Genomic DNA, 24,453 nt, shown 5'->3' with positions numbered 1-24,453 from the left:
AAAATAGGCATTCGGGGGCCAAAATCGTGCAACCGCCATGAGACAGCCCAGGGAACACCACAAACACCTCGGGATGGACCAATGTGAGTTGTGGAAACTTACGGAACTACCACGGGACTCCCGGTTGGAAAACTAAGGCCTCGTTTAGGAACAGGCTAATTTAAGAACTTTTTGGCTAATTGGCTAAAAAGGTAGGTAAAAAAAACTTGTATGTTTGGGATGACTTTTTGACTAATTACGAAAAGCTGTGCAAAAAGTAGAAAGAAGCCGTAATTGTTGACTTTTTGGTATGACTAATTGGCTAATTGGCTAATTTAGTAACTTTTTGGCTAATTGGCTAAAAAAGTAGCATCCCAAATGAGGCCTAAGTCCAAAAATGCAGTTTTTCACACTTAAGCTTCAAAAATAGGACTTCGGGGTCCAAAATCGTGCAACAGCCACGAGACGGCCCAGGAAACATCTCAAACACCTCGGGATAGACAAATGTGAGTTGTAGAAACTTACAGAATTAGCACAGGACTCTCAGTTTGAAAACTAAGTCCAAAAATGAACTTTTTCACACTTAAGCTTGAAAATATGCTTTCGGGGGCCAAAATCGTGCAACAGCCACGAGACAGCCCAAGAAACACCTCAAAAACCTCGGGACGGACCAATGTGAGTTGTGGAAACTTACGGAATTCGCACGGGACTCCCGGTTTGAAAACTAAGGCCTCGTTTGGGAACAGACTAATTTAGTAACTTTTTGGCTAATTAGCTAAAAAGGTAGGTAAAAAAAACTTGTATGTTTGGGATGGCTTTTTGACTAATTACGAAAAGCTGTGCAAAAAGTAGAGAGAAGCCGTAATTGTTGACTTTTTGGTATGACTAATTGGCTAATTGGCTAATTTAGTAACTTTTTGGCTAATTGGCTAAAAATGTAGCATCCCAAACGAGGCCTAAGTCCAAAAATGCACTTTTCCACACTTAAGCTTGAAAATAGGCCTTCGGGGGCCAAAATCGTGCAACAGCCACGAGATGGCCTGGGAAACACCTCAAACACCTTGGGACAGACCAATGTGAGTGTTGGAAACTTACGGAACTAGCACGGGACTCCCGGTTTGAAAACTAAGTCCAAAAATGCACTTTTCCACACTTAAGCTAGAAAATAGGCCTTCGGGAGCCAAAATCGTGCAACAGCCACGAGACGGCCCGGGAAACACCTCAAACACTTCGGGATGGACCAATGTGAGTGGTAGAAACTTACGGAACTAGTACGGGACTCCCGGTTTGAAAACTAAGTCCAAAAATACACTTTTCCACACTTTAGCTTGAAAATAGGCCTTCGGAGGCCAAAATCGTGCAACAGCCACGAGACGGCCCAGGAAACACCTCAAACACCTCGAGACGGACCAATGTGAGCTGTAGAAAATTACGGAACTAGCACAGGACTCCCGATTTGAAAACTAAGTCAAAAAATGCACTTTTCCACACTTACGCTTGAAAATAGGCCTTAGGGGGCCAAAATTGTGCAACAGCCATGAGACGGCCCAGGGAACACCACAAATACCTCGGGATGGACCAATGTTAGTTGTGGAAACTTATGAAACTAGCACGGGACTCTCGGTTCGAAAACTAAGTCCAAAAATTCAGTTTTTCACACTTAAGCTTCAAAAATTGGCCTTCGGGGGCCAAAATCGTGCAACAGCCACGAGACGGCTCAGGAAACATCTCAAACACCTCAGGATGGACAAATGTGAGTTATGGAAACTTACGGAATTAGCACGAGACTCCCAGTTCGAAAACAAAGTCAAAAAATGTATTTTTTCACACTTAAGCTTGAAAATAGGCCTTTGGGGGCCAAAATCATACAACAGCCCCGAGACGGCATGGGAAACATCTCAAACACCTCGGGATGGACAAATGTGAGTTGTGGAAAGTTACAGAATTAGCACGGGACTCCCGTTTCGAAAACAAAGTCAAAAAATGTACTTTTTCACACTTAAGCTTGAAAGTAGGCCTTCGGGGGCCAAAATCGTGCAACAGCCATGAGACGGCTCGGGAAACACCTCAAACACCTTGGGATGGACCAATGTGAGTTGTGAAAACTTACGGTACTAGCACGAGACTCCCGGTTTGAAAACTAAGTCCAATAATGCACTTTTCTACACTTAAGCTTGAAAATAGGCCTTCAGGGGCCAAAATCGTGCAACAGCCACGAGATGGCCCGGGAAACACCACAAACACCTCGGGATGGACCAATGTGAGTTGTGGAAACTTACGAAACTACCACGGGACTCCCGGTTTGAAAACTAAGTCCAAAAATGCAGTTTTTCACACTTAAGCTTCAAAAATAGGTCTTCGGGGGCCAAAATCGTGCAACAGCCACGAGACGGCCCGGGAAATATCTCAAACACCTCGGGATAGACAAATGTGAGTTGTAGAAACTTACAGAATTAGCACAGGACTCTCGGTTTGAAAACTAAGTCCAAAAATGAACTTTTTCACATTTAAGCTTGAAAATATGCTTTCGGTTGCCAAAATCGTGCAACAGCCATGAGACGGCCTAGGAAACACCTCAAAAACCTCGGGACGGACCAATATGAGTTGTGGAAACTTACGGAACTCGCACGAGACTCCCGGTTTGACAACTAAGTCCAAAAATGCACTTTTCCACACTTAAGCTTGAAAATAGGCCTTCGGGGGGCCAAAATCGTGCAACAGCCACGAGACGGCTTGGGAAACACCTCAAACACCTTGGGACGGACCAATGTGAGTGTTGGAAACTTACGGAACTAGCACGGGACTCTTGGTTTGAAACTAAGTCCAAAAATGCATGTTAAATTGTATATGTTATGGATAAGATAATAATTGTCTAACCGACATTTTTTTTTTTTTTTTGTGTTTCAGTTTTTTGCAGATTCGAGATTTGATATGGACGTGTTTGGTAATTTGGAGGGCTGATGGTAGCTCATTTTGTATTTTTGTTCATATTACCTTACATGTATTTTGGTTGTGTTGTAAATTTTATATTTTTTTTTTTTGATCGGCAAAGGAAAATCTTTATTGACAAAACATTCAAGGAATGAAGTTTACATCAATAAAGAGGAGCTTAGGCCTGAACAGACCCAAGCGCCAGTTGGTGAGAAACCAACAAATATAGAAGGAGAGGGAGAACAAAAACATATTAGAAAACCAAAACAGAGGTAAACAAATCAGCAACACAGCCACATGGACCCATGAAGACAGCCACATAAACAAATCAGCACCATAACACCACATCAGCCCCGCCAATCAGCAATCCCCAATTAAAACAATTAACTCCACACAGCCCAGTAAGAACAAAAATTGATATGACCAGAGACTTCCTCATCAGACCAGAGACCTTCCACATTACCCCTGCACTCTTGTTCAGTGCAATTTATTAGCCCAAAAACTGAGCAATACAGTGACCCACATCAGCCCACCCGATGTATATTTACACCCAGCAACACAACTGAAACTTCTGCCAATCGAGACCAGTCCACTGTATTTCAAAGCAGCCTACCCTTCCAAATATCTGACAGCACATCTCAGCTCAGGACACCATACCAGCACACCCACCCAAGCACTCCCTCACCTGCCTCAGATTAAACACAAAGTCCTGGACTGAGAAATTAAACTCACTGAAGACTAGCTTCAACCAAAATGCAACCCTATATTTAATTAAATCACATAGGTCCTCCAGATTTGGGATAGATTTTCTAAATACACATTCATTCCTACACTTCCACACAGACCACATTACTGACAATGGAATCACCCTCCAGATCTTCCTCTCCTTCCTCTTTAGCTTCTCCCCTGCCCACCACAGCAATAAACTTTCCACCGATCCTGGAATAGCAGCTTGGATACCCCACCATGCCAACATGTCAGACCAAACCCTCCACACAAAAGGACACCATACTAATACATGAGTCACTGATTCTGTGTCACTGCCACAAAATACACAAGCAATAGAATCACTAGAGGTGATCACCCCCAGTTTTTGCAAAAATTCCTTAGACTTAAGTCTTTTCTTCCATGCAAACCAACCAAAGACCTGCACCTTAGGAGGGATATATTTAAGCCAAATCATTTTGGTGATGCTCAGCTTAGCACCCATATTTACCCCACCCCTCCTGTACATATCAGCCACTGTGAATAGCCCATTAGATGATCCTAACCATGAAGGCCTATCAACTCCCTCTGAGCACTGAACAGGAGCCCCCCTCAGATATTCAAAAAGCCTTGACACCTCATGCTCTTCCCACTCATATAGCCCTCTTCTGAACTCCAAGACCCATCCACCCACTGCACTTCTCTTATCAACCACACTTCTTAAGGATTCATTTTTAACCACAGCCAACCTAAATAAGGTTGGAAATTCATCCTTCAAGCAGACAGTCTGCCACCACAAATCAGTCCAGAATCTGATTCTCCTCCCATCCCCCACCTTCAACTTAAAATTATTGAAGTAAACTTCCTTAAGGCTACTACACTGCTCCGCCACTGCTATAATCCCTTTCCAAACTCCCGAGTGCCTATTAGATGGGAAAAAAGTTGGGATCCATCCATCAAGCTCCACCCTATACCTGCTACAGATTACTCTTTTCCACAAAGTGTCCTTTTCGCAACCAAACCTCCACCACCATTTAATTAATAAACAGTTATTCACATCCCTAACTTTTCTAATACCCAACCCACCTTTTTCCACTGCGTTTGCCAAGTCATCCCACTTCACCATATGAATTTTTCTAGCCGAGGCAGTCCCACCCCATAAAAATGTAGCCTGAATCTTCTCCAATTCTCTAGCTACCCCTTCAGGCAACTTGAACAAAGATAAGTAGTACACTGGCAATGCTGAAGTTACCGATTTGACAAGTGTTAACCGCCCTGCAAATGACAACAACTTTCTCTTCCAACCAGCCAGCTTGCTTTTGACTTTATCCACCACTGGTTTCCATGTAGCTTTCTTCCTTGGATTAGCACCTAATGGCATCCCAAGGTACTTTAGAGGTAGTGCCTTAGTTTTACAGTTCAACACTGCAGCACAGCTATCTAACAACTCCTTAGAGACACCCACCCCGCATACTACGCTCTTGTGGAAGTTTATTTTGAGTCCTGACATGATTTCAAAACACCTAAGCACCCTTTTCAACTTTCGCACTTCATGTACCTGAGCTTCACAAAACAGTAATGTATCGTCTGCAAACTGAAGATGCGTTAACAGAACGCCGTCATGGCCTACCTTAACCCCTTTTAGTAAATTCAACTGGGACGCACGGCTTAACAACTTATGAAGACCCTCTGCCACAATATTAAACAAGAAAGGGGACAGAGGATCTCCTTGTCGCAAGCCCCTTTGTGGGCTAAACTCCTCCGTAGGAGATCCATTAACAAGCACCGATAGCCTTGCAGTTGTTACACACTCCTTAATCCACTTAATCCACTTTGCTCCAAACCCAAAATTAGATAACATTGAGAAAAGAAACCCCCAATTAACTGAATCATAGGCCTTCTCAAAATCCACCTGGATAAGTAACCCCTTCTTCTTGGCTTTCTTCCAACCGTCTACAACTTCATTAGCTATTAGCACACCATCTAAAATATTCCTCCCACTCAGGAACGCAGACTGAGATTCACTAATGATATGAGGCAAAACAGATTTTAGTCTATTAGACAACAATTTTGCTAAAATCTTATAAATAGAACTCACCAAACTAATAGGTCTATAATCCGATAGCCCTATTGGATTTTCTTTCTTAGGTATAAGGGTTAAAAATGAACTATTTAAACCCTTTACCAACTTCCCATTGGTTTGAAATTCCTTCACAAACTGAATCACATCACCCTTCATAACTTTCCAGAACTTCTGATAACACATCAAATTAAACCCATCCGGTCCCGGAGCCTTATTCCCATCACAATCCATCACTGCTGATTTAATTTCTGCTTCCGAAAAATCTGATTCTAGCCATCCAGCCCTCCCCCTGCCTATCACTGTTGAGAAGCAACCCCCCAGCACAGGTCTTGATGGCCAATTCTTGACTTTTATATTTTTGTTAGTATTACGGGGCATGTTTGCTAATCTGCCTTTGATATTTTATTTTTATTGATATTAGTAGACATGTTTTTTGTTGGATATTAGGAGATGTGTTTGGTAATCTGCATACGGTTGATATTATATTTTTGTGGATATTAGTATTCGTTTTTTGTGGATATTAGGAGACATGTTTATAATCCGCATGCAGTTCATATTGTATTTTTGTGGATAGTGCTAAAATTCGATTGTGATGTTTATGAAAATGAACAGATTTTTGTATTGATTTGTAATAGATATTTTATTGAACAGGTTATTGAAATGCGCATGGAATTGTTACTGAAAAGAAAAAATTTCGGAAGAAAATAGTACCCCCATTTTCAAAATTTTTAATTTTTATTAGTGACGAAATAAAAAATGTCGCTATTAGTTTTCAAAAAACATGACGAATAATTTTGTCCCTAATGATATAGTACGAAACAAATAATTTCGTTACATTTGCTGAATATTTCGTCACTAAATTGAAATATTTGGTGACAAAATATTTTTTGTCATTGAATAATTTTCTTTTTTCCTCATTTTAGTGATGAATTTTTTTGTCACCTTAATCCATATCATTGGTGAGGAAAACTTTCGTCACTAAAATATATTTGATGATGAAATAGCTCGTCGCAAAAAACAATTAAAATGAAATATTATTTAATTTTGGTGACGAAATTGGTGTTTTAGAGGACCAAAAATTCAACATTTGAAGACGAAACAATTCGTCGCCAAAAATGAAAAATAAGTGACGAAACTGTTTTTCGTCACCAAGTACTTTTTGTGACGACGTATAAGCTACAAACGTGGTGACAAATTTTTTTCGTCACAGATCACTTTAGTGACGAAATTTTGATATTTGAAAACAAAATCAATCTGTCGTCAAAGACTTTTTTTTGTTGTAGTGCCCATGGTTTATTCTTCACCCCTAGCTCATTAGACTTGCATGTCTTTTTCTGATTCGGATTGGACTGATGATGCTTTTGATCGGACTGGTGATGCTTTTGATCGCAAATCTACTACTAGCTATTGTGTCTTTCTTGGGCCTAATTTGGTCTCTTGGTCTGCCAAGAAATCTTTTACTAAAGTTGAGTACAGGGCTCTCACCCAAGCTTCTACTGAACTTCAATGGCTTCGCATGCTTCTACGAGACCTTCACATTTCATCTGCTACACCTGTTTTATGGTGCGACAACATCACGGCTGTTTCTCGTGTCTAACCTTGTTTTTCATGCCCATACTAAGCATATCCAGATCGACTATATATCATTTTATTCGCGAACAAGTTCTTTCTAACAAATTTGTTGTCCGGCATGTGTCTTCTTCTAACCAACTCGCTAACCTGTTTACCCAATCCCTTCCAGTTGCTCAATTTTCCTATCTTCTCACCAAGCTTATGGTTCGTACCTTGCCTATTCACTTGCGGAGGCATGATAAGAGAATAGCTCAAGAAGCTCAGGAATCGACTGAGTCAACACAACAAGAGGAGCACAAGAATGCAATGGTCATGAAAATAGAGAATAAGAGAGGTGTATGTATGTATAGATTGTATAAGTATTTGTTAGTAGTTTGTTAGAGCAAGAACTCATTCTGTATAAATACTGATGTAATGGCTTATAATGTTTCGACGTAAAATATTTTACACAAAAATATTTTTATTGTAAATTGATTTTACACAAAAAAAATGTTTTTGTTTTGGTTTTACAACGTTTGGTTGACACCTAAACAAAAATATATTATTGCCTAATTTTTTTTTTGTTTTAATAAAATGTCATTTATAACTTTTTAATGAGCTAAAATCTTTATTTGAAAAGGTTAAATGTATTAAAAAAGTAGTGAGTGATATTCAACTTTATCAAAATTGTTACGAAAATTTTAAAGGTAAGTTATTTTTAAAAAAATGATGCAAAAATATTATTCTTAAAAAATGTTTTACTTATTTTTTTGTTCAACTAAACAACGAAAAATGAGTAAAATATTTTGAAAAAAACATTTTACGTCAAAACAAATAGATCCCAAGTGTTAATAAAACGCCGAAAAATTAAAACAAAAATATTTTTCTATGTAAAATCAATTTACAAGAAATTTTTTTTTTTTGTGTAAAATATTTTATGTTAAAACAAACGAAGCCTTAGCAAAAAAAAAAAAAAAAAGAAAAAAGAAAAAAAAACTTGGTCTTTAATACTATTATATTTTGTGAACTTATTATTTTGAAAAAAACAAGAAAAAAAAGTATCCATTTATTTAATACTATATGATTACAAAAATACATTACGACTACAACAAATACGAGTTTTAGGACTATTTTTTTTTTTTTTTGGCCGAAATGGGAGTTTTGTTGCAAAAATATTTAGGGACCAAAAAGTCAGAAAAATGACATTTTACAAATTTTTTAGGGACAAAATAATTTGGTCCCAAATTTTTTTTTTTCGGATAAAAAAATTGGTTCCGAAATGATAGCAATTCATTACTAAATATCTAATTTTGTGACTAAAAATATAATAATGATACGCTTAACAACAAAAATATTTTGTTCTTATAAAGTGACTTTGTCTCTAAATTTTTTAATTTAGAATCTTAATTTGTTTTTGTGTATTTTGGTGATAAAATTTGTGTAAAAATTATGTACACTAGCGATACAAAATGGTAAAAAATGTGTAGATCCTTTTTTTGTACTCCAATTTACATATCCATATGTACTTCAAGTATCCGTTGGAATTTCAGTATGGTGAAGTAAAATTTCGGCTAGTACAAGAGGATCAGTGATAAATACCCACATAATAAATTACCTAGACATTGAATTAAGAAAATGATTTGAAAATGATTCAAGCAGTTATGGTTGAGCTGTCCTTTTTTTTTTTTTTTCTTTTAAATTTAAAGCTTTTTAAATGAATGGTTATGGCCATCCTAATCCTCAGCTATACACACCTTCTTTGAGGGAATTTAAAGCTGGAATGCATAAAAGTGTTCGATTTGGAAACAACAGTCACAATCAAGGGATAGAATTGCTCACTTTTCACATTATTAAGTGCATATTTCTTCTAATTGATTATGCACTTTTGGCTTAAATAAAATGCAGGGCCATGATTTGGCTGTGATTACATAGAATTAACGGTTATTTTTACAGTTCTGCTACAAATATAGAAATTGATCAAAAAATTAGACATGAATCAACGTAGATGATGAGTATTTTCATATTACTTAAAAGTTAGTTTTTATAATTATTACATTTTTAAATTATCGATTTAAGATAATTAAAAAAGAAATGCTAGAAACACACAATTGAACTCTTACAAATCATCCACAAAGACATGATAAGGAGTTGATGATTAAATTTATGACAAATTAAAATTTTACACATAACTTTTTTTTATTTTTTATATTATTTTTAAACCGGGTACCCAAACCAACTTATACTCACCTCGACTAATCTTGGGGCCTTGAAGTTAATGACGGGAAAAAACTTTAGTGGCCTCAAGGCTTGAGATGTTTGGCCTTTGTGGAATTCGACTCTGCCACCTCTTGGGTAGTAAGACCATCCACTATGGGAGGACTAAAATTGTTTACTAAAGTGTGTTATATGACAAAAATGATAAAAGTGGGGTCCAAGAATGTGTGTTAAGGTATGTTAAGAGTTTGTTAATTTTAGAGAATGGGTGGTGATGCAGTGGGTATGTTTTTTTTTTTTTTTTTTTTTTTGATCGGCAAAGTAAAAATTTCATTAACAACATGAAATTAAAGGTACAGGAAAATGGCATGCATCGAGAGAGATTCGGAAAGTACAAATTACCCCTACTACTGCTACTCGCATCCATACAACCAACCTCTCGGCCTCACGATTTTTTTTTCACGAAAAAAAAAGAAAAAAAAAGAGTTAAGAAGGACTTAACTAAAAAAAAAAAAAAAAAAAAAAAAAAAAAAAAAAAAAAAAAAAATACAAGAAACCCCACAAAATCTGCCCACATAAACCAACTCAAATCAAACCCCAACACCAAACACCAAAACTTTCCCGCCCACTTGCTATTTTTCAAACTAAAGCCATCTACCACGCCTGGCAACACCCAACACCCACATGTGCTACACGCCCACAACCTATGCTTTCCACCTGTGCTGCACACCCACAACCTGTGATATTCACCTGTGCTACATAGCCAAATAAGCCACTCTTGAGCCCCACGCCTGATACACAGCTACACTGGTACACTCAACCACCAAACTTGCCGGACACACAGGCTCCATTGCCGTGATACACAGCTCCAATGCAGATTTAAAATACACTGATACACAGCTCCACTGCCGGACACATAACCACCCGTGACCGAACCTCCTTCTTGCTGCAGCCTCCTCTTCTCCGAGACCCAAACAGCTCCCTCCTTTGCAGACTGATACACAGCTACACTGAAGCACTCTACCTCCATACAGGCTCCATTGCCGTCAACAACCACCCGTGACCTATCCTCCCTCCTACACCGATCCTCTTTTGCTCCTTTGCTCCATTTACTCTCCTCTTCTTGCTTCACCCTCCTCTTCTAACCTGCTGCAATCACTCCCAAAGCCCAGCCACGACCTCACCCAGTCTAGCCCAGCCACGCCATCTCCAAGCATACCTGCTACAACCTAAGCTGCTGAACCGACCGAGCACTCAAAGCATCCGAACACACCCACACACTCATATGGTCGAAACATTGCCATCTCCAATTCTCCACACCTATGGTCGAAACCACCCAAACAACGAAAACACACCACACAACTGGATGGCGTTCACCCCTCAAAACTCCCATACGCATAGAAGCGCTCGAATGAAATCTTCCATAGACACAACTGGACGGCGTACACCTCCGTAGATCTGAACTGAGAACAGTGTGTGGGGGGTGTGTTACAAAATATATATCTACATATATAGGTAGCAAAAGTTGGAGAGGAATTGGGTTGGACGTCCGGTCGGTCAATTGGCCAGCAGCAAATATTATTATTATTTTTTTTTTTACTTCAAGGGTCCAGACGTTTGAGGAGACAATCGGCTGAACAACCCCACGGCACTTCCCTTTCTCTCCATTGCTGGCTAAAACGCTGCCTGTAGTTAACACACTATTTAACATCTGACACTAACTTTGACCACTAACGTTGCCCTTAACAGCTCCACTGTAAAGCTTAAAGTGAAAATGACTGGCTAAAATTTAGTAGCTGACATTAATGGGTGGACTAACATGTCCATTGCCGATACTCTAAGCCCTTTCGTTGCCTTCTCTTTCTACTCAGCCAACTCTCTTAGAGTTAAATTAACACATAACTTGTCATGTCATGATAAATAAAATTGTGAAATATAAATTGTAGGATTACTTTAAGAATTAAAATAAGTTGTAAATATGTTTGGAATAATTTTTAATGTGCGAAAAAAATTAAACATGTTTAATTAAATTAATAATCCATCCCCCCCCCCTCCCTCCCCCCTCCAAAATAGTGATTATTATGTTAATAGATACACGTCTCTCCATGTAAAAATTTCACTCATTTTGGTACGTAGATGTCTTGTCCATGACCACTTGGGCAACTACCCTGGTTCAGTTACGTTAATCTTCACATAGCCTTTTCTTTGTTGGCACTACAAAAAATTAAGATTTTAGAAATTAAAATTTAGGGAAAAAATTATTTTTTAGAGGTTAAATATTTTTGTTGCGAATGATGTCGTTATTATATTTTTAGTAACAAAAATTAGACATTAGTGATGAATTATTATTTTTTGGGGACTAAATTTTTTGTCTCAAAATATAATCCATTTTGAGACAAAATTATTTTGCCCCTAAAAGTCTATTTATTAGTGACATTTTCAAAATTTTATTTTTAAAAGTCTTTTTTTGACTTTTTTGGAACGATCTTTTAGCAACTATCTTCCCGACGATAGGAATTAATTTCTAAATGTCTTTTGTAACAAAATTTTTACTTCAGAAATTATTTATAAAACTCTTATATTTTGTAGTGTGGGCAAATATCTAGAATAATTTCAAAATTTACAATTAAGATTGGAAGATATTGAGCAATTTTTTTCATACCTATTTAATGATTTCAAATAAGATAAAAATAAAAATAAAAAGTGTAACTTAACAAAATTGCTTTTTTTTTAATACCAAATAACTAAAAAAATTAATAACTTATTATTTAAAATTATAACGAAACACAATTAGCAATTTTTTTTTATAAAAAAATAAGCTAAAAAATTATTTTATAAATGTTATTAAATGAGACTATTATTTATAAAACTATATTAATAATACTCTTATTAAAAATTTTATGTGTTTAATTCTGTAACTAAATTTTAATTAGGCATTGCTATTTTAGTCTAAAAATCATATTATCCACTTTTCAAACCCGATGATACAGTAATGAATTATAATAGATCATTGTTATTCAAGACAAAAAATTAGGCCAAATTTTCAAGATCAGTGATGTGATAATTAATTAAGATATTAAAGGTAATACTCTCTTTCATATCTTTTTTAATCATCAACCAATCGTATCACTTATACGTTATTTGATCGAGAAAATGGATTTGTATATAATTTTTCATTAAGATATTAAGATAATTCTCTTTGTCATATTTTCTCTAATTATTAATAAATAATCTCATTTATGTATCATTAAATTTTTAAAAAAAAATTATTATTGTGCGTGTATACAAAATGCTACATTTTCAATATGTTACAATTTTAAATTGAATTTTCATTTTTAACATGCAATTTCATTTTGAAATCGCATGTTGAAAATGTAATTTATGATGATATAAATTTCATTAAGATATATTATATTTTCAATATGCAATTTCAAGATGGAATTATATGTTAAAAATGTAATTTTAATTTTAAAATCATACTTTTAAAATGTGATTTTAAAAATTAAGTTTTTTAAATAATTTGAAATGTGAGTCAATTTTTTAAATTATTTTTTAAAAAATATTTAAAAAAAAAAAAAACCGCTATGTTGTTAGCCCTAATCCTACTTTCGTACTATTTATCTCAAACTACTTTTTAGTGTACGAAATGCTACCTCTTTTTTGTGTGTGTATCAAATTCAGTGTGATTGTTTATCTCTAGTGGTTGGATTAGGTCTTGTCGTGGGTCCTGACTGCTGAATGTCATTCTTACTTTTTGTAAAATGACATAATTATCCTTTTCATTCGTCGATAGTGACCACATAATTTTTTATTTTTTTATTGAATGGTAACTGAAAAACTTGAGATAGTCAAAAAGAGAGTCAAAAACACCCAGATTGCATACAAACTGATTTTCAGCCCAAACACCACCTTCCTTCAAGATTAAGCAAACACACCCCAGTAAACATTATACAGATCTATGTATATGTATATGTTTACACACAAATACCCTTAAAAAAAAAAAGAACCAATACTTTTCATTTTACTATATTTAGGGTTGGTTTGGCATAACCTATATAATTCATCTTTTTATCTTTTTATCTTTTTTTCATCACATCACCTTTCTACTTTTCTGCATATCTTTTCGTAAAAAGACAAAAATTACCCCAAACTAACCCTTAATGTTAATAAACTATATTGATTATTGACTAGTTATTTTGTAATTTTAAGTTTAAAATTCTTTTATTGGGGCCAGGGAGGAGGTGATGAAGTAAGTTTGTCCTCAAGTGATGCGTAAGAAGATACGAAATATGAGAGAGAGAGAGAGAGGGGGGGGGGGGGGGGTGGGGTTACGGCCTACTCAGGTCGGTGGACCCAATCCTTAGCCGCATATGGACACATTAGGGTGCGTTGGAGGCAGCATGAACAACAACACCTCCACCTTCCTCCTCTCTCTCTCTATCTCTTTATCTCTCTATCTCTATCCCTATCTCTCTCTCTCTAGATGTATAATTTGCATTTCATTTAATGTAGAGAAGGATTGAGAAAATTCAGAAAAGAAAAAAAAAAAAAGAAAGAAAAGAAAAGAAAAGAAAAGAAAAAAATAAGAGAGAGAGAGAGAGAGAGAGAGAGAGAGAGAGAGAAATGATGTGTGTATGTGTATGTGTATATGCATGACACCGAATCATGGAAGAACCACAGCAGCATCACCACTTTTTCAATAACTAATTCATTTAAAACAAGGGGATGCAGTAGAGAGGAAAAGCATCAAGTGTTCATGGGTTGATTCCCTCTCTTTTTTCATTTTCTCTCTCTTTCTCATTCTTTCTCTGTTTCTCTCTTTCTTTCTTGCCTTGATTTCAGCTTCTTCTTCTTTTTTCCAGATATATATTTCAACAACTTTTCTTCAGATTTCTCCAGTTATAAATACCCAGTAGCTCGCTCAAATCGCCCATTTTTCAGGTTTTGAGTTTCAGATAAGATTTGTGAGGAGACGAGAGCTTGAATTGCTTGTGGCCTTGGTGGATTACATAGATTTTAGATTGGTTTGTGTGAAGAAACAAGTGAAATCTTATCAACATCACAGACATCATCACCACAAAAGAAGACAGGGTTTCCTTGTGAAGATGGCGGCGTCTTCATCGTCAGCAGCGTTCTTTGGAATGCGAGAAGAAGATCAGAATCCGATGAAACAACAGCATTCCGCAGCTCCAACTTCATCAGCCGGAGCCACCACTGTACCTCCCCAGAAGAAGAGAAGAAATCAGCCCGGAACACCATGCAAGTATCAAACAATTTAGTCAAAAAATTTCTATATTTTCCGATAAAAAAAAAAAAACAATTTTGTAAAAAAATTACCACACCATAAATGAAATGGGCTTTTTCTAGATATCAAAACATATCTATGTATTTTATTTTTATTTTTTTTTTTGTGTCTTAATAAAATTTTGTTCTTTTGCCGATCAAAATATATTGATGAAAGGAAACCCTAAGTTTGAAAGTTCAAATAGGAATTGAGATGGGTATTTTTTTTTAAAGGTCCTTTTTTTTAAAATATTTTTTTTAATATACTGAATTATTAAATTTATAGTTCTAATATGGGACTTTTTTGAAACTGTTTTTGGTTGTTGTTCTGGAATTTTTGACAACAGATCCAGATGCAGAGGTCATAGCACTATCTCCCAAGACCCTAATGGCTACAAACAGGTTTGTGTGTGAGGTATGCAACAAAGGGTTCCAAAGGGAGCAAAACCTACAGCTCCACAGAAGAGGACACAACCTGCCTTGGAAGCTAAAGCAGAAGACAACAAAAGAGGTGAAGAGGAAGGTATATCTATGTCCTGAACCCACTTGTGTCCACCATGACCCTTCGAGAGCTCTTGGCGACCTCACCGGCATTAAAAAGCACTACTCTAGAAAACATGGTGAGAAGAAATACAAGTGTGAGAAGTGCTCTAAGAAATATGCTGTGCAATCTGACTGGAAAGCTCACACTAAGACTTGTGGTACTAGGGAGTACAGATGTGACTGTGGAACTCTTTTCTCAAGGTAATCTTTTTTGTGCTTGCTCTTTCTTCATGTTTTGATTTTGAATGAATTCTACGCATAATTTTTAACACTGATTGATTATCAAAATCATTGTTGTTCAGGCTTCAATTTTTTCTCATTCTAAAGAGGGAGAGAGACAAAACATTGGGTATTTCTTGGTTTCTTTTGTTTAGGACTTGTTAGATTCCTCAAGTTCCCATGGTAATTTTTAATAACTGTATCAAGATATATATCAATATCGGTAAACAGTATCAGAAGTCTAAAATTTTGATATGTTAAAACGTTAGTTTTTGATGGGTATTTTTATTTTTCTTGTAAACGATTCCATTTTGTTTTGTTTGGTTTTTTTGATTTTTGAACTCATGTGATGCTTTTGTTTTTGTTTTTGTGTTTGGATTTTTTTGTGAGTACTGTGTAGGAGAGAGGAGAGCGAAATGGTTCCACGTGAATAATCTCTGGAAACTGGCACGGCCATATAGAGAGAGATGTTTTCAGAATCAGAAAAAGAAAAAGAAACAAATAAATAAACAGTTTTAGTATTTCTCTCACCTCGGGAACACCGCCAGTTTCGATCATTGTTTTACCTTTTCACCTATTCACGTGTTGCTACAATATTAACATGGCCATGTAAAAGGTAATAATAGTTACCAAGATTGTTCTCTTATGGGTTGGCTAGATGTGCTCAGGTCTGTGCTCTTGCAGGTACTCCTTTTCATGATAAGTGAGTCAAGAAGAACCAAGTCATCCAAATCCAAATCTCTCTCTCTCTCTCTCTCTCTCTCTCAATTATTTGAATTGAATGTCTGTGTCACCATGGCTTCAGTTTTGAAGCTGTGTTTGTTGCTGTTTTCAGAAGCAGTCATATGGGTTTTCAGGCTTAATTGATTATAGGGGGGGAAAAAAAAAGGTATTTATTTTCTTGCATAAAATTTATACCTGATGGTTACATTTTTGCAATTAATAATCATATGGGTGAGTTTACAATGCAATCATAAAGTTTTTTGTATGTATAATTGTATAGTAGTACTCTTGATTTTAAGGTTTTGAAAATGTGCCGGTTTAATGCTTTCAATTCATGGGTTCTTGAATTACTCCACTGAAAAATCAGACAGTTCAGTTCATGGGTTTTGCATTTATTGATCAATTGAAGTCCTAGAAAATTGGCTCCATTGATGGATCCATTTTCATCATGTTAGATAAATTCTTGTATTACATTTATTTATAAAGCAGACCTCAAAATGGTAGGCCTTGTTTGATTTATCAATCATTTTCAAAATTTAACTAGAATTCTTTCACCAACCTCCCTCAATTATGTTTTTGTCTTATTGGGAAACTTTAGTTTCAACTCTTCCTGCAAATCCAACAAATTCTTTGCTACTACCACCTTCTTTTTTTAATATTCTTCAATAAAATGTAATATTTTTTCTTGAAATTGTAGTGATACATTGTTAACAATGTAGTCTTCACTCAAAGATTTCTCATTCATTAGTGATACAGCTGCATGATATTACTGTTATACCCAATCTTTGCCCCAATAATATGGGTTCCCCTCTATTTTCTGTACTATTCCATAGCCTATTCGTCTCTCTTTAAACTCTTCAAAATTGGGAAGCTAAAAAGTCAGTAAAATTCGTCTGAAATGAATCTCTCTCCTTTGTTTTCTCAACCATGGAAACCCACATTCAGAATTGGACCACAACCAGTTGGGGACCAATCATCATATGTCAAGGTAAAATAAAGGTGAAACAGATATCCTACTGAATTCAATTTGACCGTAGGGAGTGATTTTGCCTTATCATATGTGGTTGTGCGGTACCCATCTCATGGTCTTGTACATCTAAAACTGTAAAGAGTACGACTTCCACGCTATAATCCTGTAATGTCACTAATAATTGCTATATATATATATATTATCTTTATTGATGAAATTGTTGTATTTTTCACAATTTCTTTGTTTTCTTCAATATTTTTTTCTTCATTTTTCTTTTGATTTTTGATTTTTTAATTTTTACAGGCGCGACAGTTTTATCACTCACCGGGCCTTCTGCGATGCACTTGCCCAAGAGAGTGCGAGGCATCCACCCTCCTTGAGCACCATCGGAAGCCATTTATATGGGACTAGCAACATGAGCTTAGGCTTATCATCTCCAATGGGTCATCAAATTTCCCCATTACAAGATCAAAACCAACCACCTACCGATATTCTACGTCTTGGTGGTGTTAGGGGTGGACAATTCGACAATCTCATCGGTTCAGCATTCCGACCCACACAACCATCGATGTCTTCGCCTTTCTTCATGACCGAGCCAAATCAAGATTATCAAGAAGACACTCAGTCTCAACACGGGTTGTTATCGAACAAGCCGTTCCACCAGGGACTACTGCAACTTCCTGATCTTCAAAACAACACAAATGCCGGTGTCATCAACCTCGGATTCTTCTCCAATAGCAGCAACAACAACACCACCAGCATCGAAAACAACAACAACAACACCAATTCGAGCTTTCTTGTTCCGAATCAATTCAACAATGGACATTCTAGCTCTAGCATAATGGGAAACCAGATCAGTTCCGGTATCAACTCTCTCTACAGCTCATCACTCCAAAACAACAATGTCGCTTCGCATATGTCTGCGACAGCGCTTCTTCAAAAAGCTGCTCAAATGGGTTCAACCACAAGCAATAGCAGTGCTTCCCTACTCAGAGGCTTCGGAAGCTCCTCCTCCAGTGGCAACAGACCCGATCGATCGCCCATCGCCGCCAACTTTGGCGGCGTTTTCGGGGACAACAGCAACGAAACTCACCTCCAAGATTTGATGAATTCTCTTGCTGGTGCCAATTCCAACATTTTTGGAAGTGGGAATGCATTTGTGGGTGCACATGAACAAGATCAAAACAGTTTTGGGGGATACAACAATGCAAATAAACCCAGTTTAGAACAAACCCAAACACACCATAATAGCTCAAGTTTTGGCAATATGGATCAGAGTAAATTACAGAATAACAACAACCTTTCCGTGAGTGTTGGAGGGTCCGATAGACTGACGAGAGATTTTCTAGGGGTTGGAGAGATAGTGAGAAGCATGAGTGGAGGGTTTTCACAGAGAGAGCAGATTGAAATGAGCTCATTGGAATCAGAAAGAAAGGCTGCGCCGAAAAGCCAGCAAGCTTTTGGAGATGGGAATTTTCATCAGTGAAGCAAAAAAGATGGAGAGATAGTGATGAGGAAAGAAAAAGGTCGCAAGAAAGTACAGGTACGTAGCTTAGTTAATGACATGTTTGGGTGATTTATATATATATATATATTTTATTTTTGATAAAAGTTAAAAAGTTTAAGTGGATTTCATTGGCAAATGTGTCTTTAACATACCACTTACTTTTCTTGATTTTGATTTTTCAATTGGTTCTGGAAATCTTTTCTTTCCTGTTGCTGTCAGTCAGTCTTGTTTGGATGCCGTCATGACCATCAGTGCAAGACTTTTGTTTCTTTTGCATGTATTCTCTTTCTTTATAGGTTTTCAAATATATTTCAGAAACATAAAAATTTATTTTAAGTTTTAATTCAAAATAAGTTATATAATAGTGTAGGTTTAAAATGAATGAGATATATATCACACTATTAAGTGATTGAGATTAATAATTTTTTTTTTTTTAATAATTTGCCTAAGTTTGTAACATTGTAGATATGCTTTAAGCATTTTGCTTTTATTTATTTTTTATGATTTGTTGTTTGCAATGAGCAAAATATATTTTCTCTTTTATAAGTCACGGGTGAAGAAAAAAGGATTCTCAAATTTTTTTTTTTGATACGCTTGCAGTTATATGGGATAAGGTAAGTAAATATTAAAATATTTAAAATTTGAATTGTGTATATTAGATTTATTTTAAATGTGACGTTTATTAAATTTACATCATTTCTTTATTTTTCTTAGTCTTTTTTATGAGTACATAATATTTGTTTAAGGGTTCATTTACATAATCAAGATAAATGGTTAGAGAAGAATCAATGTGGAGTTATTTTACATGAATACTTGCCTATGCCATGGTGTATCTTTGTGTTATTATTAACTTTAGGACATAATTTATTTTTACCCCATGGCACCCTGAAATAGTTCTTCTTTTTTTATTTTTTGTTTTGTTTTTTTTTTTTTTTTTGTTTTTGTTTTTGCCAATCGGTGGGTCAATTACAAATATGAGAATAATTACATCAAATTGAACAATTAAAATCCAACAATAACTACAAATTTAACAACCATCACAAAGAGTAACCATCAAGCCCAACAATCACTACAAATAGTAGTAGGTCACAATGGATAGATATAACAACTCAATACAACCTTGAGAGGGTAAAATAAATAATCAACATTTACCTATGGCAAATATTGACTCCTAACATCCTAGATAGGAGTGTACAAGAGTGGCTAACTCAAGTAGCTCAATTGGTCCTTGAAATACTTCAACTCCCCCATCGTTTAAAACAGTCATTTCACTCTCATATGATTTGAAATTAAAATGCTAGTATTATGGATTTTCTCCAAATTGATGAAATTTGTGACATTAATTGAGAATTGGTATGACAAAACAACAATCAAATTTTAACAAAACCAAAACAAAACAAAAGAAGAGAAATTTACCATGGCCTTCATTGGCCCTGTTTGGTAGAGCTGTGGGAAAGTGCTTATAGCTTATGCCTAAACAGCTTATAGCTTATAATTATAAACATAAGTTGATTTCTGACTTAAAAATTAAGCATCTCCTGCCCCACTCAAAAAATAAGCTGATTTCTGACTTCAAAAAAGGTATAAATTATGAACTATAAGCTAAACCAAACACATCAAAATAACTTAAATTAAGCTGAAAGCTGAAATAAGCAACTTTTAAACTGCACCAAACAGGCACATTCTCCACTCCCTAACCAAGTAGAACAAGACGTAGCCCTCTTTCCCTATAGTCACCACCCTCTTTCCCCTCCTCCATCAGTGGGTAGCCCCTCAACCATTCTCACATTGTCGATTCCTCTCCTGCCATATAGTATCCATCTATCCCTTTTCTTCCAATACTGCCAACCTCTCTCCCCAAACCACCATAAACCACCACTATAGTGGTTTGGGTAATATGTGATTCCAAGTTTACCCCATATATACTGGTGTTAGTTACCCCATTTTTTATTTTTTTTATTTTTTTTTTTATCATTGAATCATCTCAAGCTTCTAACTGTGTAATTTTTCTTATCAACTATGCAATTAAATTTTCACCTTTACAATACACTGGTGTTAATTGCCCCATTTTTTTTTTTTTTTTCATCATTCAATCATCTCAAACTTCCAACTCAGCAATTTTTCTATCAACTCTGCAATTAACTTTCCAACTCTACAATACACTAGTGTTAATTGCCTCATTTTTTTGATCATTGAATCATCTCAAGCTTCCAACTCTGCAACTTTTCTTATCAACTCTAAAATTAACTTTCCAACTTTGTAATCTTTATTTTCTATTTTTTTTAATCAGCAAAGGAAATTTTTTATTGATGATAACAAACATACATTACATATGAGTATACATCAATAAATAAAAAAAGGCAAAAGCACAAGCATCATACAATCCAACTTCATCCTAACTAGGTTGGCACCAAGCAGACCCCAATCATGTGCTAGTTCAAGCCAAAGTTTTTTTTTGATCGGCAAAAGAAAAGCTTTATTGATGAAAAACATAACAAGTATGATAGGAATACATCAATAAAGAAGATGGTGCAAAAAGCATCACAGTGAAACATTTGGATCCCAACTAGGTTGGCACCAAAACGCACACCCAATCATCTGCTAGCACACACTCGAGGCTCCAAGATGGTGAGAAACCAACAAACGGAGCAGAACAAAACAAGACAAAAACAAGAAGACAACAGCCAAACACTAGCAGACCATCCCCAGCCACTGACATGCATTATTGAAGACTACTGACTGTCTACATGCTAACAAACTCCACAGGACATCCATACAAACCCAGATTTCAACACAAAGCAGGTCGGAACAGTTAAGAACATCCTCTGATTTGGCGCCAATTGAAAGTTAAATCATCAACGGAATAAGGAAGATCTTTAATAGATGCTTTCAGCCAAAGTACTGCTCTAATTTTGATATTTTCACTCAATCCAGAGAGACTAGGTTGAGCCTCTGCAAAGACACATTCATTCCTAAGTTTCCAAAGCGACCAAAGAACGATAAGGGGGATAGGAATACATCAATAAAGAAGAGGGTGCAAAAAGCATCACAGTGAAACATTTGGATCCCAACTAGGTTGGCACCAAAACGCACACCCAATCATCTGCTAGCACACACTCGAAGCTCCAAAGTTGGTGAGAAACCTACAACAAACCACTGATAAACAAAGGCCAGCACTAGCAGGCTACAAAATGCTGCAGCAAAGACGCATCGGATAGCCCACCCCTACTGATAGTGCCTTATCTGGCTAAGACACTCCACTAAATCATGTATTGAGTATGGAACATCAATCATATTAGCTTTTGCTCATCGAGCCACCCTAGCTTTCACAATTTCTACAAGATCCACCAAATTTGGTTGACAAGCATTGAACACACACTCATTTCTTAATATCCACAGTGACCACATCATAGCCATAGGGACTAATTTCCGGATCTTCTTCAATATCTTCTTAAATTTAACACCCATCCACCAATGAAGAAGACTTTTAACATTTGCAAGCGATACCCATTGTAAACCCCACCATTGGATCAATCTTGACCACACCTTCCAGATCACAGGGCATGGTAGAAATAGGTGATTCACACTCTCTGCCTCTACCTTATAGAATAAGAACACATTCTCCACACTACTTTTCAACACCCCAATGCTGTTAAGGTAATATGCAGTTTTTACCCTTTCTTTCCAAACCAACCAACTCAGAAATTGAGCTCTTAGAGGAGCATCATTACCCCACATCAGTTTTGGAATATGAGCAAACCAGGTTTATTTCCTATTTCAACTAGCAATTATTTTAATCCACTTTATTTTAGTTATTTGTTTTTTAAAATATTATTTCTTTCCTTTTTAATATAATAATATTTTTCCAAGCTATCCCTTTAGTGAGGAAAGGGAAAAGAAAAATGATATCAAATTCAATAGCTAGTAAATAGTAGCTAGTGAGATTCGACTAACTACTATAACTCATATGCAAATTAACTAACACCTCAACCTAGGCTGTTGAAGTTTTTTTTTTTTTTTTTTTTGATTAGCAAAGAAAATCTTTATTTATTTATTTATTTTTTGATGAATGTACACAAAATAAGATATAAATGAAGCTTTTTTTTTATCGAAAAAAAAAAAACTTTATTGATGAACAATGAAAGGTACAAGATGTACACAATTATATCAATAAAGAGACGCGAATGCACAGAGCATCAAGATGAACTAACTATTTATTTTGTGGAACATAACTATCTATTTTTGACTAAAAATTGAATTATCTACTTTGTTAAAATGCTCTAAGATAGTGAAATTACTCAATTTGCAAGGGAAGGTCGTCTATTAAAAAAAAAAAAAAATGGAGTTGGTGGAGTGTTATTAAAAGGGTATAAATGTCTTTATAACACAAAAGGTCACGGGGTAAGTGCTACAGATTAGTCCAAAATTACCTGAGGGTCATATGCGTATAATTAAAAGTCAAACGGGTAAGGAGCTTCAAGGCAAATCACGTGCAGTAAAATGGGTTTTCTAGTTTATTATTATTGTTGCTGCTGCTGCTGCTACTGCTACTGCTAAAATGTTATTGTCCTGCAGGAAGTCCAATGTGCATTAGAAGAAGCTTTGATTGTTTGCTTATGGAGCCAAAACTTGCTATACAAATCAAGTTGGTGTTTTGACTTGTAGATCTCCAAGATCGTAAGACAAGCAATTGGATCGGCTTTTGCATAATGAACTGATAACTTTAGTAGACAATTTGTTTATGTTTGATTTAGAGAGGTAGTGTTAAAGTTTCTGAATTATCGGAAAAATAGCATAAGACAGGAATTTTGAAAGTTGTTTGTGGCTTACTTCTCATGGACCTTTTATCCAGGAAACATTTTTAAGTATGACAAGGACACCCTTGGCAATGCAATCACTTCATTACGTTTCACCAAACAAATCTGGGGGGGGGGGGGGGGGGGGGGGGGGGGGGCGAGCTTTTATCCGGGAAACATTTTTAAGTATGGCAAGGAAACCCTTGGCAATGCAATCACTTCATTACGTTTCGCCAAACAAGGGGGGGGAGGGTTTGGGTGGGTTGGATCTAAGCTTGTTTCTTCACCAGTGTAGATGTGGTGTAGTTGGGCTAGTGTTGTTGTTCTCTATGGTGTTGTATTTTGTTTTCTTGTTTTGGTTTGTCTGGTGAGGTTGTTTTTTGGTGTTTGTGGTTGGTTCCTTACCAACTGTTGATGGTGTGCTAGCATATGATTCAGCGGTTTTATTGGTGCCAACCTAGTTGGGATTGATTTGGCTAGCTATGATGCTTTTTGCCCTCATCTTCTTTTTCCTCTATTGTTGTATTAGTTTTTCCTCTTCATCAATATAGTTCTTTTCTTTGCTGATAAAAAAAAAAGATATGCCATCCATCTTTGTTTTGTTTCCATCTGTAATATTGTTTGGTTCATTTTCTTTCACAAGTTTAATCTAGAGAAAATTAAATTTGTGCTTCGAATTCTGTATGCAAAACAATATTTGGATTGATTTCCATTTTCCCCAATCACTAGAAAATAAGCAAGCTTTTATGAACATAGCTAGACACATGTATGAACGAGAAAATACAATGACATTACCATTTTATCCATATAATGGAAATTATCTGAATCCTTTCTAGTCTGGTGTTAACTATGTTGCTTGTTGTCCAGATTATAATTGTATTATGTTTTTATTTTGTTAGGGTCTAATTATTCTTAGATTATCTTGAAGATCTCCATATGGATTTGTTGT

The 24,453-nt window shown here is 36.0% G+C and overlaps 1 protein-coding gene across 2 annotated transcripts; it reads left to right on the top strand.

Moving 5' to 3' along the window:
* Positions 1 to 13,787: 13,787 nt before the first annotated feature.
* On the top strand, positions 13,788 to 23,620 carry LOC114294587 (protein indeterminate-domain 4, chloroplastic-like). Of its 2 annotated transcripts, none has more exons than XM_028238700.2 (5): positions 13,788 to 14,223; positions 14,326 to 14,722; positions 15,094 to 15,490; positions 17,505 to 18,744; positions 23,284 to 23,620. In XM_028238700.2, exons 2-4 carry the CDS (start codon positions 14,569 to 14,571, stop codon positions 18,685 to 18,687), a joined length of 1,734 nt encoding a protein of 577 aa, XP_028094501.2. In that variant the 5' UTR covers positions 13,788 to 14,223; positions 14,326 to 14,568; the 3' UTR covers positions 18,688 to 18,744; positions 23,284 to 23,620. The 2 variants fall into 2 exon arrangements, with proteins under 2 accessions (XP_028094501.2, XP_082749766.1); XM_082893640.1 differs by having other exon boundaries at positions 13,891 to 14,223; positions 14,405 to 14,722.
* The last annotated feature ends 833 nt before the right edge of the window (positions 23,621 to 24,453 follow it).

This window comes from Camellia sinensis, chromosome 11 (assembly GCF_055761805.1).
Source record: "Camellia sinensis isolate YWXY chromosome 11, ASM5576180v1, whole genome shotgun sequence".
Lineage (NCBI taxonomy): Eukaryota > Viridiplantae > Streptophyta > Magnoliopsida > Ericales > Theaceae > Camellia > Camellia sinensis.
Note: the sequence above shows the minus strand (reverse complement) of the source record. Positions and strands in the feature narration are given on the sequence as shown.

Coding starts and splice junctions, on each gene's coding strand:
- LOC114294587 (XM_082893640.1), top strand. CDS start 14,112: ATGCATGACACCGAATCATGGAAGAACCACAGCAGCATCACCACTTTT. Junction 14,224..14,404: donor AAAGCATCAAGTGTTCATGG/GTTGATTCCCTC, acceptor CCCATTTTTCAG/GTTTTGAGTTTCAGATAAGA. Junction 15,491..17,504: donor TGTGGAACTCTTTTCTCAAG/GTAATCTTTTTT, acceptor TAATTTTTACAG/GCGCGACAGTTTTATCACTC.